This window comes from Vulpes vulpes, chromosome 1, assembly GCF_048418805.1.
Source record: "Vulpes vulpes isolate BD-2025 chromosome 1, VulVul3, whole genome shotgun sequence".
Taxonomy (NCBI): Eukaryota; Metazoa; Chordata; class Mammalia; order Carnivora; family Canidae; genus Vulpes; species Vulpes vulpes.
The window spans coordinates 115,078,404-115,095,354 of NC_132780.1; the positions used below are offsets into that span (position 1 = coordinate 115,078,404).

Here is a 16,951-nt window from a genome sequence, read left to right on the forward strand (position 1 = left end):
TTAAATTTCATTGTATTTTTTCTTGTCTTTTCTTCCCTGATAATCCTAGGTAGTTGTCAAAGTGAATTTTGGTGAACTTTATGGAAGTGATATGTAAAATTGCTTTCTGCACAGCCCTGGAACCGTAACAATATTGAATGGTTTTAGCTCTCAAAAAAAATTTTTTAGGAAAGAAAAATCACTTCTAAGGTACGTTAAGTGAGATGAATATGCATATTTACCTTAGCCAATTGAAGGAAAAGAGGAAAAGTATCAGGCCTCTAAATTTTAGCCTAGAAAACTAAATACATACTCGAGTTCATTGTATTTTATATTTCTTTAGACTCGGATTATTACAGTGCCTTTTAAAAGCCTGATTCAGCCATGCAAAGGCCGTATAATTTACCGAAAGAAGAGTAAGAGCTAGTATGCAGGTGCCAATGGTGGTACAGAGCCCAGCGCCAAAAGACTTTTCCACAGGACAGCCAGACTTGGCAACAATGAGTAAATGTGACAGAAGGGCCTCCACTCTACAGCTGCTTTTTCTTCCAGTATTGGGCTTTGATGATACTGTGGACAAGAGTTCAAAATAGCCAAATTATGTTAGCAGTTGACCCAGAGGTAACTCAGTGTAGACAGATTTTGGCCTCACTCTCAGAAGTAAGTCAGCTTTCTCTAAGACACAGCTAGAAGCAGAAAATAATTTGATCAGGGGAGCAGAAGTGAATGGAAAGGCTGATACTAAACTACAGACTTAGTCTTAAGTCTGGAATCAAGTAGAAATGAAACTAAAGCTATCCATAGGTCTTGTCCAATTCAAAATAAAAAACAACTTGAGTGTTAACTATATATAACTATATATTATCAGGCCTGCATATTGTGGACTTAAGTGGAAATTTAGTCTTAGCTCCATTCTGGGGGGAAAAAATATCCTGACTGTAAAACCAATCAGGAAAAAAAAAAAAAAGTTGAAAAACTCAGAGAATCTTTGCTGTGGCCCTTCCATAGACTCTACAGTCATTCTTGCTGCAATTAGAATCCTACCCAGGATTCTAATCCTACCCAGGATTCACAGAATTTCAGAATGGGAAAGAGATTTAGAGCTTATCCAAATCCTTCATTTGTTAGATAATAAAATGAAACCCAGGAAGATTACGTAACTTCCTCCGGCTCCCACTACCCCTAGGGAATGGTGTCTCCCTGGAGACCAACCACTTTATCCAGGCAGTTGCTCATTGCGGTAGCCAGCCAGTGAGGAACGGAAGCCTCCTGCCAAACAGCCGACTGAGTGAGTCTGGAAGTAGCCCTTCCAGTGCCAGCCAAGCTGCACATGGCTGTGGCCCCAACTCACAGCTTGACCATAACCTCGTGAGACTCTGAGTCCAAAGCAGGCAGTTAAGCTGCTCCCAGATTCCTGACCCTCAGAAACTGGGTGAGGTAAGTCCTTGTTGTTTTGCATAATATTTGGGGATAACTATTCATGCAGCAATAAATAAGTAACCCTCAAAAGCTAATACGACCACATTTTTTTTAAATGCTTGGGGGACACACATAGTATAGGTCAGAGAAGCTACATACCTCTACTACAACACCAGAGATTTAAGCTAACAGGCACAAACTATTCAGATCTTTTAAATAGGAACATGAAAGAATCTTCAAAAGGAAGGAAGTCCTTTCTAATCTGGCAGGGACACATCAGCAGGCTAGTCACGGAAGACTTGATGTTGCTGGGTCACTTTCTACATTGATGTAATATCGCCTTTCTCACCTTTCCTTCTCTGGGACAAGGTTCTGTTGTGGGACGGTTCAGTGAAGAAGCTCATTCATATTGACCTATGGAACTCTGAATCTAAAGTGCTAAGCTCTGTTACTAACAAACAGGGATGCAAATATCAGGGAGATCCTTCCTAAATGGGTACAGCAATAAATCTCCATGACCAGTTACCCCCAAATGAAAAGGACAATCAGTTTAAAATGTTATGCACAATCAAGAGTGATTGCTAGGGACGGTCTCTCAGAGTGACATAACCTGTCAATACTTCTGGATCTGTATCAGAAACAACGAATGACTCCCATTAGACCCTGAAAGAAAATGCATAGGACATGAGAAACTCTGGGAACATTTAGAATACTGGTAGAGCTGCAGACACCTTCAGAGAAAAGCCTCCTTGCTGACCATTTTTGCCAAACACAGTCCTCTGCTCCATTCATAGCTGGACTTTGCTGAAGCCAGGGGTGATTCAGGAAGCTGGGTAGTCTGCTTTCTGCCAATCCAAAGCTAACTGCCCTTTCCACATTTCCTGCATCCTGAGCCCTCAAGTAATTGCTCTGTGAAGTTAACAATGTCAGAATTCTGATTTGCATCTTAGTCTAAGATACTGTTGGCAGACTAGCTTGTGCTTTTTTGTTCTCTCAGAGAACACTGAACATGAGAGTTTATTTTCCAAGGCCTGTAAAAAAGCAAATTTTCTCACAGATTCCCACCCCACCCCACCCCCCGCCCCAGTGGCTAAAAATTCAGATAAACAGACATATTTCCTAAAACAAGATGTATTGCAGATGCTTTCTTACAGTTTTGAGATACGGCCTTCTGAGGCTCCATACTCAATCCATTGGGTTCCAAACAAACCTAAAATGGTTAAGTTCAAGAGGAAATAGATGTTGGGTGTTAGAGTCTGTTCTAAGATGATCAAATTGGAGAAAAGTTATTAAAACTGTATGACTGGATCTGGTCTTAGACTTTTAAATAAGTTTAAGACAATAGGATTGCTGCAGGTGGCAAGGAAACAACTACCGGTAAGTTGTGTGTCGTTAATCTTGGATGGATTTCAGCAAGAAGCAAACTTAAAGACCCATGGGGTTCATCTCCTTCTCTTGTGGAGGCTGAATGGGCGGGAGAATAAGACCACCTTTCTTATGCAAGAGAGCAATCTCTTCCTTTAAGGCCAAAATCCTTTCTGCCTGGAGTTGGATCAATTCAGCGACCTTGTCTTTTGCCACAATGTCTGCTTTCCGAGGGCCCTGGAAGGCATTGCCCTGTTGAAAGAAAACACCTCCCTGCTTTCAGCATCACTCGGAATGTGAAAGATTCCCCATTCTTCCTTTAGGGGTGCCTATCTTACAGTCAACTTAAACACCCCTTGCTCCTTATTTTAAGGGGCCTTCAATTCTTCCATTGAAATCCTACCATTAGAAATGTTGCCCCTCTGGCCTAATGAGTAGCTCTTAAAATGAAAATCCCATCAAGCTAGCTATCCATCATTCCTACTGTAGAGGGTGCAGCACTGGAACCATAAAGGACAAGGTACCGCCTTTTTCTATGCAGCCCATATTTTGTTTTCCAGAAAGGAAATCTCTTTATTTCCTCATCCAGTCCCTTTGTCCAGCCAACTCCTGTTCATGCTTCAGACATCACGTTTAGGCATCCTTTGTCCTGTGGACTAGATTAGGATTTCCTGTTCTGTGGTCTTTCAGAACATCCATCACATTATCACTGTGATTATGAGATTGAACCATTTAAGTTTATATCTGAGACTCGTTTTTAGGTTGAAAAAATAGGCAGTTTCATATATAGTTCAACCTAAATGCCTGTTTGAGGTCTTTCTTGCAAGATCTTGTGCCTTTAAGAGATAGGTGGCTCTTACCACTCTACCCAGCACCTTCCTGGAGCATGTTACCATAAGTATAGGCTCAAAAAGCTTTGAACGCACATTTAAGAGAAGAATATAACAATATAGTATCTGCTCTGCTTAGACCTGAGGCAGCCATCGTGTGACTTTGAAAGAAACACCAAAGAATCACTGAGAGAATCAGAGAGATACTAGCCCTGGCATTACAGACCCACTAAACCCCAAACCATTAGTCATTACCTCCAGACTTCTTGTTAAACAAATAAGGGTCATTTTCCTCACTTAAGTTACTCTCCAAAGGTCTTTTAGCTACTTGTAGCTAAACCCGTGCATCAGCTCATAGCATCACTCCAGCTAGTCACTTTGAAGTCACCTTAACTTTCCCTTAACTTAGACCATTTCTAGGATGCTTAAAGAAAACAAAGAAAAGGAAAACAATGGGCATTTTTGCAAATACTATTGTAAGAATATGACATATTTTAAAATGTCAAATATGTGTTAGGTTCCTAGAGGTCACCTCACCCAGGTGAACCTTAAACCAGGTGAACCTGTATGAAATAAGTTATCCACCATATACTATGTATTATGTCAGGTTCAATAAATATTATATAAGAAAAATTTAAAAGCCATAAAAAGTAACAAGTGTTTTAATAAGGTAACATGAGATCCTACAATTATGGATACCCACTTTAAATCAAATGAAATAAATATTAGGAATGGGTCTTTGACACCAAATTTAGGGATTATGTTGGTGTCATTTGTACCTAAATAACCTTACTTCTCCAGGGCTAAGGCAAACTCCATAGATTAGTACATATGTAAATTCGTGGTACCCAAAAGGCGTACAATAAAGTTAGCCCCTCAGGCTCATTTATAAAGTAGGTACTGGCAACTTCATGTCCTCAGGGACCCAGGTGGACTGGAAGAGGTCCAGGATCAAGGTTTGTTTAAATACTAGCACTTGTTATTCTTGTGAATAGCTAACTTTACAGAGCTTCCCCAACTCTGACAAACGGTCTGAAGAAAAGAAACATACCTGCTGGTTCTGTAATGTATTCAGTCGAGAATCAAGTTTCTTCTTTTCAATGCATAAATCATTCATCTGATGAAGCTTTTTGGTGTGTTCCTTTGTCTTCATCATCAACTCCCATCGCACTTGAGCAATCTTTTCCTGCCAGGGCGGGAAGATGCAAAATGAGTTGAGTAAGAGAAGAAACAGAAAAATACATGTCCAGATTTGATCAAGCTAGTCAGCAAATATGCATATGGAAAAATAGAAATCAATATGAAAATGCAACCAGAGCCAACTGCATTGGCTCTGGCTCAATTAGAGAAAAGAAGAATGTAGGTATGCTCGAGGATACAAGGAGGTAAAAATAAGATAGGCATAGAAGCGCTTCATTGTTGAAGAATGAAATCAGTACGCATAGCGAATGTTGCTATGCATTACTTTAAAGGAAGAATATTAATTTAAGCAGCAAACTTTCATATATTGTTCTTTCCCCAGTCTTGGCCCAGGATTCTCAAGTAGCCAGCTTGAACAGCCATATGCCTTCTAGTGGGTTGTCTTTGTTCTCTTACTGCTCCAAAAAAAAATTTTATACTGTACATATTATCTCCAGCATGCCCCTGAAAATCTTGGATAAGCAAACATGAGACAAGATAACACCAAGAACCTCCTTCGCACCCCATCTACTGATGAGATCAGACAAAAACTGGAGGTGTCACAATGACTTGGGAGCTTATAAAACCTTTATAAAAGCTCCTATCTTTGAATCTGGCTCTAACTGGGGCACCGCCTCATCGTATAGCTCAGGGAACAATGTAGGCATTAACATCTTCTAGGACCCTACCAGCTAACAAGTCCATACCTGGTTATAGAATCTATTGCTTAGATTTTCTAATTTCCAGATACGAACAGCATGCAAAAGCTATAGGGAATACTACAGTTGGGATCTCAGGGCATAGTGAGTGATTCCATCTCTGACACTGTCAGAGCATTTATTTGTATATTAATGTAGATCTCAAAGTGGAATCTTTGTCATTATCCATGCCATTGTGTCATATTTCCATGTACCCAGGACCCCAAAACCTAGTGCTGGTGCTTTCACCCCAAGACAGGCAAGTCCCTTCAAGTAAGTGAATTATAAGAATGCTGAGACAGGCTTAAGATCATGGGGGAACCCAGCAGGGCTCACAGACTCGTCTCCGGCTGCACAGATGCTTCACAGGAACTACTGACAGCATTTCGTGCCTCAGCCCATGTTCAGCCAAGGTGCATCACCTGTGCTCTCAGCCATACCTCCCACATCTTCATTTCCTTTGCATTCAGTAGCTCCTTTCGAATTTTTCTGATCTTTAGCTCTTCAAGTGTAGTATTCACGGAAAGTGTCTGAAGGGCTTCTAGGTTGATCACACGGCCAAACTTGCTGATCATTAGTTGGCGGACCGTTTCTTCCATTTCTAAAAGAAGACATCACTGTCTTAGGTCATTCAGTGGCTCCCATTGATATTAAATGAACAATACGAGTAGCAACAACATTCCAAAGAACAGCTTTTGCAAGAGGATGGTAAAGATTTTATGTTACCAGTTGATTTTTCCTCTGTGACTCTTCACCTGCTCCTTTCCTCACTTAAAATGCCCATTCCTGTGTCATCGTTTCATCTACTTGAAAATCCTATGTAAAGCAGACTCCGCTTTCCCGATAGCTTCCATGCTCTGCTGTGCCCCTCCTCAGACTGTTAACAGGTTCCAATTGAAGTAGGAACTCTTCAGATTTTTTTTTATTACTGATCTCTATAACATCTAGTGTTAAGAACAAAGCAGGCACCTAGAGAAAATTTCTATCGTACTCCAAGTAAAAATTAAAGTCTGATTCTCAAACATTCCAAGCTCACTCTCAGTTCCCACTGACTGGAATGTTCTTCCCCAAATAGCCATATGGATCCCTCTTGCCAGCACATTTTCTGAAAGCAAGTTGTAAGATGGGTATAAGGCTCATTCCAATACACTCAGTTCTGAAGGGGTAACCAAGAGCAGGTCCTTGCCCTCTAACCAGGAAAGAACACACCTTACCAGGTATGGCACATTTCCAGGGAGCAGTTCCTTGCTCCTACGGACCCAGTCATTCTCCTTTCCAGTCCCTTGTTAATTTTTTTTTCTTAGCAACGCTCTCCATCTAACATGCAATATATCTTACTTTTGTTTACTGTCTTTCCTCAACATGAAAACACAGTAACATCTGGGGGAAATTCCATTTGTGGGGTCTGAGGTCCCCAAGAAAATGTAACCTTGCAACAAGACTTTCTCAGACTCCAGACTGTCCCCCAAGTGAAGTCTGAGGCCCTAAAGTATCATAAGATGATACAATTATGCAATGGTGTGGAAGTTTGTATTCTGACATCATTGTTGCAGTTGAAAATAATGGTATAACTGGTATGGCTGCTATTGTGCATGATCCAAGGAGGGGCTATTCACTTGTATTCTATGTGAGTGCAGTCCCCATGGACTTGTCTAATGTGGAGACCATGATAATCAGTGACGCAAAAACAAAATGATGGTTAAGATTATTTGCAAATGTGTGCTAGTCTGTGGCTGCCTGCTTGGCCTCTCAGTAAGAACTTTAACTCCCTCCAGCTAGTGTGTCCTCTCCATCACAACTTCATGTACTATGACATGGACTCTGGTCCTTGCCATTCCCCCTGTGGAGTCAGCCTAACACCCTTCTCCTGACTTGATTATGCCAACTAGTGTTCACTGGGCACATAAAGCCTTCTGGAATGTTTGCCATGTGCCTTCTCCATGGCTGAGAGCTGTGTTCTCCTTGGAATGAAGTGAACATACCCCTTTCTCACCACCGTGTTCTTGACTCTCCTCTTCTTGCTCACTAGGTCTTTGGAGGGAGAAAGGCAATAACAAGCGAACTGTGGTGTTTCTCATTACTGCTAAGCCTTTGTTCTTTGGCTAACAGAAAAGGAAGTCACTCTTAGATCACCTTCGGAGATCCATCTTTAACGAGACTCACAACTTGCTTTCCAGAAAATGGGGCAGCAGGGGAGGGGGAGAAGGACTGAAAGTTGCTGAATAAAACACCATGTGGAACTAGTATTCCCTTTTATTTCTATTAACACTCTGAAAATTTGAATACTTCATCTTCACACATTTTCCCAAACTAAGAGTTTACCCAAACTGAAACAAACTTCTTCCCTTGTGTTCATACTGGTCTATTCCTTGTTTTGATGAATAATACTTTTTTTTTTTAGTACTTTCAAATATAAACAACATTCGTGGCCTACAGAAGCCAGAGGAATGTGAAGTACATGAGAAACACTGGAACCTCAAGGCTTACACCTGAGAAAACTCTGTGTCTCAAATAAGTGTTACTTAAGCATGCAGTCCTAATGTGTATTTTTTTTTTAATTTTATAACCCAGCCACCCATGAAGCCAGAACATCAACACAAACTGGAAATTGGCCTCTACATTCCAAGCAACTTGGATTGGTTAACTAGTTGACCACAATAGGCTTCCCTTTTTTTTTCTTTTTCAAATTAAATTATACATATTTTTTATTCAATTGTGGTAAAATATACAACATAAAATGTATCATTTTAAGCATTTTTATTGTACAGTTGTGTGATATTAAAGTAAATGCTAAGGTGTTGGCAATATTGTTGTTTTTAAAGTTGGAAACTTCACAACTTACATTTGTGTTCCATATGTCAAATATTCAAAATATATTTTATTTTTTTTTATTTTTTTATTTTTTTTAAGATTTTTTTTTTTTTTTATTTTAGGGAGAGAGAGAGAGCTGCAGGGAGAGGGAGAGAGAGAATCCTCAAGCAGACTCCCCCCTGAGCACGGAGCCTGACATGGGGCTTGATCCCAGGACTCTGAGATCACAACCTGACCTAAAATCAAGGGTCAGTTGCTTAGCTGACTGAGCCAATCAGGCACCTCTGTAGTTTGTTTTCTTTTTAACACCATGCAGAGCCCAGGTTGCATTTAGTATCACATCTCTTTAGTCTCCTTTATTTTTTTTTTAATTTTTATTTATTTATGATAGTCACAGAGAGAGAGAGAGGCAGAGACACAGGCAGAGGGAGAGAAGCAGGCTCCATGCACCGGGAGCCCGACGTGGGACTCGATCCCAGGTCTCCAGGATCGCGCCCTGGGCCAAAGGCAGGCGCACAACCGCTGCACCACCCAGGGATCCCTCAAAATATATTTTAAAGGCTAGTAATCTTTATACTGTGCATCATAATATCCACAACTCCAGATAGATTAAAAATGCAAACATGAAAAACACTACTAATAGAGGAAACTGTGGACAAAATATCTTTATGATCTCAAAACAGAAAAGGATTTCTTAAACAAGACATACACACAGATACAATGCACAAATCATAAATAAAATTAACTATATTAAGATTTTCAATGTCTACATCCCCAAAAGACACACTTAACAAAACAAAAGGCAAGTCACAAACTAGAAGAAACTTGAAGTGCCGTAAAAGAATATAGAAATAATTTTCTAAAATTAATAAGAAATAGAAGTAAAACATTGGTTAGGTATGTAATAGGCAAGTTACAGAAAAGGAAACACAAATAAATGGCAGATAAATGTATGTGAAGATGTTCAATCCCACCAGAATCCAGGAAATATGAATAAAAACCACAGTGAAATACAATTTAACATCCGCCAGCCTGGCAAAAATATTAAAGTCTGACACCATCAAATATTCCTAGAATAGGGAGCCTAGACAATTCTCACTGCCAGGGAAGTGGCGGGGAGGGGGGTGTGGAGACAAAATGGTACGACCACTTCAGAGAGCAGCCTGGCAATACACGGGAGCACCAGAAGTGCATACATCCTTCTCCAACCCAGACACCCCAGTCCTGGGGATTCACCTTCTCACGTGCACAGGGAGATGTGTACAAGAAGGCTTACTAGAATTCTGTTACTGTGAAAAATTAGAAACGCCCTTAATATCCATCAAGAGAAGACTGAAGAAACAAACTGTTTCAGAGTTCTATAATGGAATATTGTAGTAGTAAATAAATTATAGCAATATGGATACCTCTCAAAAATTGGTTTCATAAAGTGAACTGCAAAATAATATAATATTACAGTTACAAACATGCAAAGTAGTTCCGTACGTTGTGTGTGGATGCATACATATATGCATGTGTGCTTACCTGCCAGGTGACCCTGGGCAAGGGCTAGCAGGACAGTACCAAGAAGAGAAGGGGTGTCAGATGTATCTACAATGTTTTGGGTTTTCTTAAGTGTGGTGGCTAGTGCATGGGTTATAACGTTACTCTATATTTCATCCTGCATAAAACCTTTTAAACTTAAGATAACTAGTTTCTGTGATAAGAAATTTATTCTTTTAAAAGAAGAGGGTGACCATTCAGTGGTATCAGCAGAGCTGGTAGCTAGGAAGATGACGAGGAGTTTCCTTGCTCTCAATGGGTTCTGATTCTGTGATTACTTACCGCTTTCAAAGTCACTTAATGGTTCCCTCCCTTATTAATAGATAGTACGAGATGGCCCATGCGCTTAGTTACTCACTGCTTATAGTTTTTGCCATCTCCCTCTTTTCTCGGATAAGCTGTTTACGCCTCTCCCGGCATTCTTTGTTGAGTTTTTGCTGCTTGGCATTTTCCTCATGGAGCTGTGTGATTCGTTCTTGCAGCCGGCTCAAGGATTGGTTAGAAAAGACCAGGGTTCCAGAAAGATCACTAGGTATTTCTCCAAATACCACATGCTCTATCTATCAAAACAAAACAAAACAAAACAAAACAAAACAAAACAAAAAAAACAGAACCAAGATCAAACTAAATGTAAGATCATGGGAAGCACTTCTTTTTCTGTCCCTTATTTAGGTGATTGCCTTTGGATTTCTATCATTTCCCAGCACTGAGTAAAAAGCAGCAGTTGCCTTCAGATAGTAAGCCACATAATGTACCTGTAGGGACAGCAAATCTTACCCCCAGACCATGATATCTGCTGCATACTCATGGAACAAGCATTTCACAGTGGGCGTATTAGGCAAATTGCTATATATGGCTAATCCAGTTTGGATCAGATTACACAAAATATATTTGAGGCTGATCTGAGCTTTTCCTTCTAAAATACAGCTTCCTCTCTTTACCTGACAAAATTGGGTATGAAATGCACCTCTGCACTTTAATATAAGCTGTAATTCTAATGAGTGTGGAAGTGAGCAAAGAGGGAAGAAAGAGAAAGGATATTTTCCTTTTCTCTTGCCCTCCCTCATAAACAAGCAGAGATTATGATAATTCTTGCATCATTAGTTCATGTCTATTTGAAGATGGTGTGAAAAGGAACATGTGTATAAGATCCAAGGCCTCAGCTTCCAAGCCATTCCATTCTTAAGTCATAAGCTCCTTGGGGCACCTGGCTGACTTAGCTGGAAGAGCACTGTGACTCTTAATCTCAGGGTCTTGAGTTTGAGCCTCATGTTGGGTGTAGAGATCAGAAAAAAATAAATATAAAAAATTAAGTCATAGGCTCCTGATTTCCTCAGACCCGAAATAATTAATTGCACTTTGGAATTGGTAATGGGCCACCAGGAAATATATATATTTGACTATTACTCTTTCATAACAATCTGAGAATGGATAAGAAAAGTTGGAGTGTCATTATTCAGGTAGAAATCTCAGCAAAGGGCTACACTTCTTCCCATCTTTTCTGGAAAAGCCTGGGTGTGGTGCCTCTTCTGCTCAGATGGTGGGGGAAGCTGGAGGGTGGGGGGGGTGACATGACATCCTCTCCAGACCCATCACCTGGTGGAGCTTGAGTGGAATCACAACCATCAGTTCATTCAGCCGCTGCTGCTTCTCTCGTTGGTAAGCCTCCAGGGCCTCCTCTGCTGCATTTAGGTTAGTTGCCACAATTTTTACCTGTGGAAATCCCCATGTGATAAATGTGATAAATGAGGACATCTTGGGAGATGAGTGGGACCTGCTCTGTTGGGCTGTGATTAAATGAATGATCCCAGTTTGCAGCCCAGGAATGTGTATTATTTTCTTCCTGCTAAGTCATGATTCATACTACTTTTTCAATCATTCCTGTGTCCCCAGAGTGTAAATGTTTCATGAATAGGAGTTCAGAAGACATGTTCTATCTCCCTTTTATTTTCTGCATGAAAAGCAGCTCTCAGCATGGAATGTCTTTGTCAAGATGGTGGGAATCTCATTTGGTCATAAATGACCTCAAAAAACAAAAGGAAAAAGTCCTTTAAAGCAGCAAAACTACTAACTACAGTACTTATAAAGCACATTCTTCATCTTAAAAATTTGAAAGTTTTCCAAATCATTTCCTACCTGCAAGAGAAGTAATTTATCAAAAATATTTGTGAATATGAATTAAACTACGTTGCCCTAGGAAAAAGGATTTAAGAGGGGAAATGAGCAAATAAGGCAGAAATCAAATCCATCAGCATAATTATACCAAAAGTTTAGCTTTATGTTCTCCAACATGGGATGCACTACCCCAGAGGGTCAATAAAGTAATCTACTAGGGCACAGAGGGGGGAAAAAAGATCAGTTTCTATTTCTATTTATTTTTATCTTATTCTTTTTCATTTCTGTTTTTGTGACTGTTTCCTAATATACAAAATATATTAGTATAATAGTTCATTAATATAATCTATAAGCAAATATACATATATTGTGGGCTTAAATGCTCCACATTTTGTTCTTTACTTATAGAAGTATGTAATAAAAAGTTTGGAGATCAATGATTTAGATAAAGAGAGTCCAATCTTCAAAAGAGTCAACAGCCTCCCCCACCACTATGCTTGAAGAGGAAAAACTTATAACACTTAAATGTTTGTTCTCTGGGGAGAAGGCCTAACTTATGTCTTGCTATGAAACAGCAGTACAGTAGCTGTGAGGGGATAAATAGGTAAGCACACCATCATACTTTTTTGGATAATGCATCATGTTCTTTTTTGAGGTTATCAATACTTTTCTTTTCTTCAACTAAGGCCTCCTCGATGTCCAACCTTTTCTCTCGAAGTTGAAGGGCCATTTCAAAAAGACCCACATCACAATCTGAAAAGACAGTCAAAATTAAAAGAAGCCCCATTGTTATAGAATGTACTAATATTAGAAGAGTGGATTTTGGAGCTTCAAAATTATTAATGACCATTTGTGAGTTCACTAGCACACTTTCACTCCACCTAGGGCTCCACCATTCCAGGTGGAAAAATTAATAGTATAAGTAATCATGATAGTAATTCTGATATGAGCATTGATGTTCTGAGCAGTACCATGAGCCAGGCTTTCTGTTTAGGCCCTTTATGTAAATCATCTCAGTTAAGTCTCCTAGGCTCTTGCAAGGTATAAACTATTTTTCCCACTTTATAGTTGGGGACCTAAAGTCTCAGAGAGGTCACATAGATGATACATGACACAGCGGGATTCAGGTACAGTATTTCTCTACTAATTTCCACTATATCATGCCACAGTCACATTCATCCACAAAGCAATAGATAAAGTATGTGAAAATAAGAGTACTGCAATGGAATTTAGAAACCTTAGTTCTAGCCCTAGTTCCACCACTAAACTAGTTGTGAGACTATTTTCAGGCCATTTAATCCTGCTGTAAAATAAGAAGTTGCATTATAATCTTTTGAGCTCTATTTCACTCATACATATGATCTTAGAAAGACTCTTGTTTACAACATTAAAACAAGATTAAAACTTTATTTGAAATTAAACCTTAAAATTTGATTTAAAATCTCTATAAGGTGGCTACAAAAATAAATTTCACATCAAAATGAAGTTATTTTTTCTGTATTGGACAATTCATCTTTTGAGACTATAAAAATATTGGTCTGGCTGTGTCAGACTGGTTTTACCAATGAAAATAGTGAATATAAATTGCTAAGCATCCCCAAGAACCTGGCACAAAGTACCCTTACAAAAAGGATTTTAAATATGAAAATTTGAATTGGTTTGTCAAAAAGAGAAACTTTGTAAAAAAAAAAAAAACACAGATGCATGCATACACACACTTCAATCTGTTATTTCTGCATAATTTGACTTTGAACCAACTATGAGTTATCTGCAAATTATTTGTCATTCATAAAATGGCTGCCTAATGAAAAGAAAATAAATGATCCAGAGAGCCAAAAAAAAGCATTCATTCAACTATACTCCATACAACTTCAACCATGCTTCCCTTAAATTTTATTATGAGACAACTGAGAGACAAGAAAAAAAAAAGGGGATCTCCTCAGTGTTATCAGTTCATATTCACACTTCACAGAGAACATATGGTTTTATCCAACTTACTTGTTGGGCAAATAGAATCATCAAAAACTTCATCATCAGATCCAGACTCATCTTCACCACTCTCTAAGCTAGATTCTTCTTCACTTGATTCATCGCTATCTTCATCTTCATCTAAATAGAGAAGGCATTTTAAAAAGCAGAGAAGCTCCTGTGTTAACCTAAGTCTCAGATTTTAAAAATAAAGGTTTTTTTTAAAAATAAGTTAGTCACTAGGAATATAAGAGATAAGGCAGGCAATTAGTCAATATATTTAGAAGGGTTTAAAATGGTTAAAGACAATATTACCCAAAGAAATTTACAGATTCAATGCAATCTCTATCAAAATACCAATAACATTTTTCGCAGAACTAGAATGAATAATCCTAAAGTTTATATAGAACCAACAACAAAAAAAAAGGCCTTAAATAGCCAAAGCAATCTTAAAAGAACAAAGCTGCAGGGATCATAATCCCAGATTTCAAGATATACTACCTAAGCTATAATAATCAAAACAGTTTGGCGTTGGCACAAAAATAGACACATAGATCAAGAGAACAAAATAGCCCAGAAATAACCCCACACTTATATGGTCAATCTATGACAAAGTAGGCAAGAATAAACAATGGGGAAAACAGTCTGTTCAATAAATGGTGCTGGGAAAACTGGACAGCTACCTGCAAAAGAATGAAACTGGACCACTTTATTATACCACACATAAAAATGAACTCAAAATGGATTAGAAACCTAAATGTGAGATCTAAAACTGTAAAACTCCTAGAAGAAAACAGGCGTTAATTTCTTTGACATCGGCCATTGAAACATCTTTCTAGATGTGTCTCCTAAGGCAAGGGAAACAAAAGCAAAAATAAACTATTGGAACTACACAAAATAAAAAGCTTTTGCAGAGTGAAGGAAGTCACCAACAAAACAAAAAATCAACCCAGTGAATGGGAGAAGATATCTGCAAATGATATATTCAATAATAGGTTAACATCCAAAATATATAAGGAATTTACACAACTCCAAAAGAAGAGAATAATCTAAGAAATGGACAGAGAATATGAATAGATATTTCTCCAAAGATGACATACAGATGGCCAACAGACACCTGAAAAGATGCTCAACATCACTCATCATCAGGGAACTGCAAATCAAAACCACAATGAGATATATCACCTTACACTTGTCAAAATGGTTAGAATAAAAAAGACAAGAAATAACAAATGTTGGCAAGGATATGGAGTAAAAGGAACCCTCACACAGTGTTGGTGGGAATGTAAATTTATACCATATTTGTTCTGAAGGCAGACCAAATATGAGGTGGAAAATGTTACAGAGTTTCTCAAAAAATTTAAAATAGAACTACCATATGATCCAGTAATTCCACTACTTGGTATTTACCCAAAGAAAATGAAAAAACTAATTCAAAAAGATATATGCACTCATGTTTATCACAGCATTACTTACAATGGCCAAGATACGGAAGGAGCCATTGTGTATGTGTATACACACACACACACACACACACACACACACACACAATGGATTATTACTCAGCTACAAAAAAGAAATACGATCTTGCTACTTGCAACAATATGGATGGACCTAGAGGGTATAATGCTAAGTAAAATAAATCAGAGAAAGACAAATCCCATATGATTTCACTTACATAGGAAATCTAAAAAAGAAAAGAAAAAAAAACTAATGAACAACCAAAAAAAAAAAAAAAAAAAGCAGAAACAGAACTATAAACATAGAAAACAAGTGGATGGTTGCCAGAGGGGAGAGGGGCCAAGAGATGGGCCAAATGTGTGAAGGGGAGTAGAAGGCACAAGCTTTCCAGTTACGGAATAAGTCGTGAGATGAAAAGTGCAGAATAGGGAATACAGTCATTAGTATTAAAATAGTGTTACATGAGGACAGATGGTGGCTGCACTTGTGGTGAGAGCTCAGTACAACATATGAAGTCATGGAGTCAATATGTTGTATACTTGACACTAATGTATGTAACATTGTGTATCAACTACACTTCAATCAAAAAGGATCTTAAAATAATAAAATTCTATAAAATAAAATAACCAAGTAAAAACAAACAAGCAAATAAATAAATAGTTGAGGACACAGAGACCACAAACTCAAATGCCTGAAGAAGGTTGTGCAATTAATTTCAATGCATTGAATCAAAGAGGGTTGAGACCAAGCGGCCAAGCCACTTCTGCTGTGACCCACTTAACACATACTTGGTTTTATAGGGCCACAATTCCTAAATCATAGTGCCTTGAAAAAAAAAAAAGACTTTCATAACTTATCTGAAGTAATGTTATTTATTATATTTATTTAGCCAATTTAGTGTATATGTGTCCTACTGCAGAAATAAGGAGTTTGATTGAGAGATCTTACATTAAACCCTCCTGGTGATGTTAGTTGACAAAGACTGTATCCTTGTCCAAATTTGAGTCAGGCTCCTGTGAGTCCTCTTTCTGACCTGTAGTGGAACCATGAGCTCAGTCCTTGACCCACTTAGTCCAGTTTTAGCAAGAATCTTGCTGAGTCAGTTTAGTAAAAATCCTGTACCCTTGATATCCAACCAGATTCCTCCTTAATCCTTACCTTCATTATCTTTTCACTCTGGCTAATCTTTAGCAAAAATTCTGTTAGGTCAGTCTAGCAAATTATCCTACCTCTTAGTAATTTTTCATTCACTCACTCCCACCCTGCTCCTTGGCTATAAATCTCTACTCGTTCTTGTTGTACTCAGAGTTGAGCTGATCTCTCTCCTCTATTATAAAATCCTATTGTAGTGATGCCCCTGAACAAAGTTTGCCTTGTTGTTCTTTAACAAGTGCCATGAGTGTTTTCTTTCTATAACAGTACCATATATAATATATTCTATAAAATATAAAAAATATTAAAACACATCTTCCCCCCCCACCCAAGAGTTTCAGATATAGGATTGTAGACCTCTCCCACACAACTCTACCCTATTTTCTTTAAAGCATCTTGAAGCCATCTATGAACCATGGATCACCAATTGGC

At 38.5% G+C, this 16,951-nt stretch overlaps 1 protein-coding gene across 4 annotated transcripts in view; it reads right to left on the minus strand.

The window, feature by feature from the left end:
* Nucleotides 1-2,513: 2,513 nt before the first annotated feature.
* CFAP44 (cilia and flagella associated protein 44) overlaps nucleotides 2,514-16,951 on the minus strand; it is a 124,786-nt gene continuing 110,348 nt past the window's right edge. For 3 of the 4 annotated variants that reach the window (XM_072723148.1, XM_072723155.1, XM_072723153.1), the window contains 7 exons: nucleotides 13,937-14,047; nucleotides 12,561-12,691; nucleotides 11,420-11,536; nucleotides 10,182-10,383; nucleotides 5,911-6,071; nucleotides 4,645-4,779; nucleotides 2,514-3,015 (listed from right to left, as the gene is read on the minus strand). In XM_072723148.1, the coding sequence (XP_072579249.1) occupies nucleotides 2,824-3,015; nucleotides 4,645-4,779; nucleotides 5,911-6,071; nucleotides 10,182-10,383; nucleotides 11,420-11,536; nucleotides 12,561-12,691; nucleotides 13,937-14,047 (1,049 nt within the window). In that variant the 3' untranslated portion in view covers nucleotides 2,514-2,823. The remainder of the gene's footprint in view (nucleotides 3,016-4,644; nucleotides 4,780-5,910; nucleotides 6,072-10,181; nucleotides 10,384-11,419; nucleotides 11,537-12,560; nucleotides 12,692-13,936; nucleotides 14,048-16,951) is intronic. The other variant, XR_011994687.1, reaches the window with a different exon arrangement.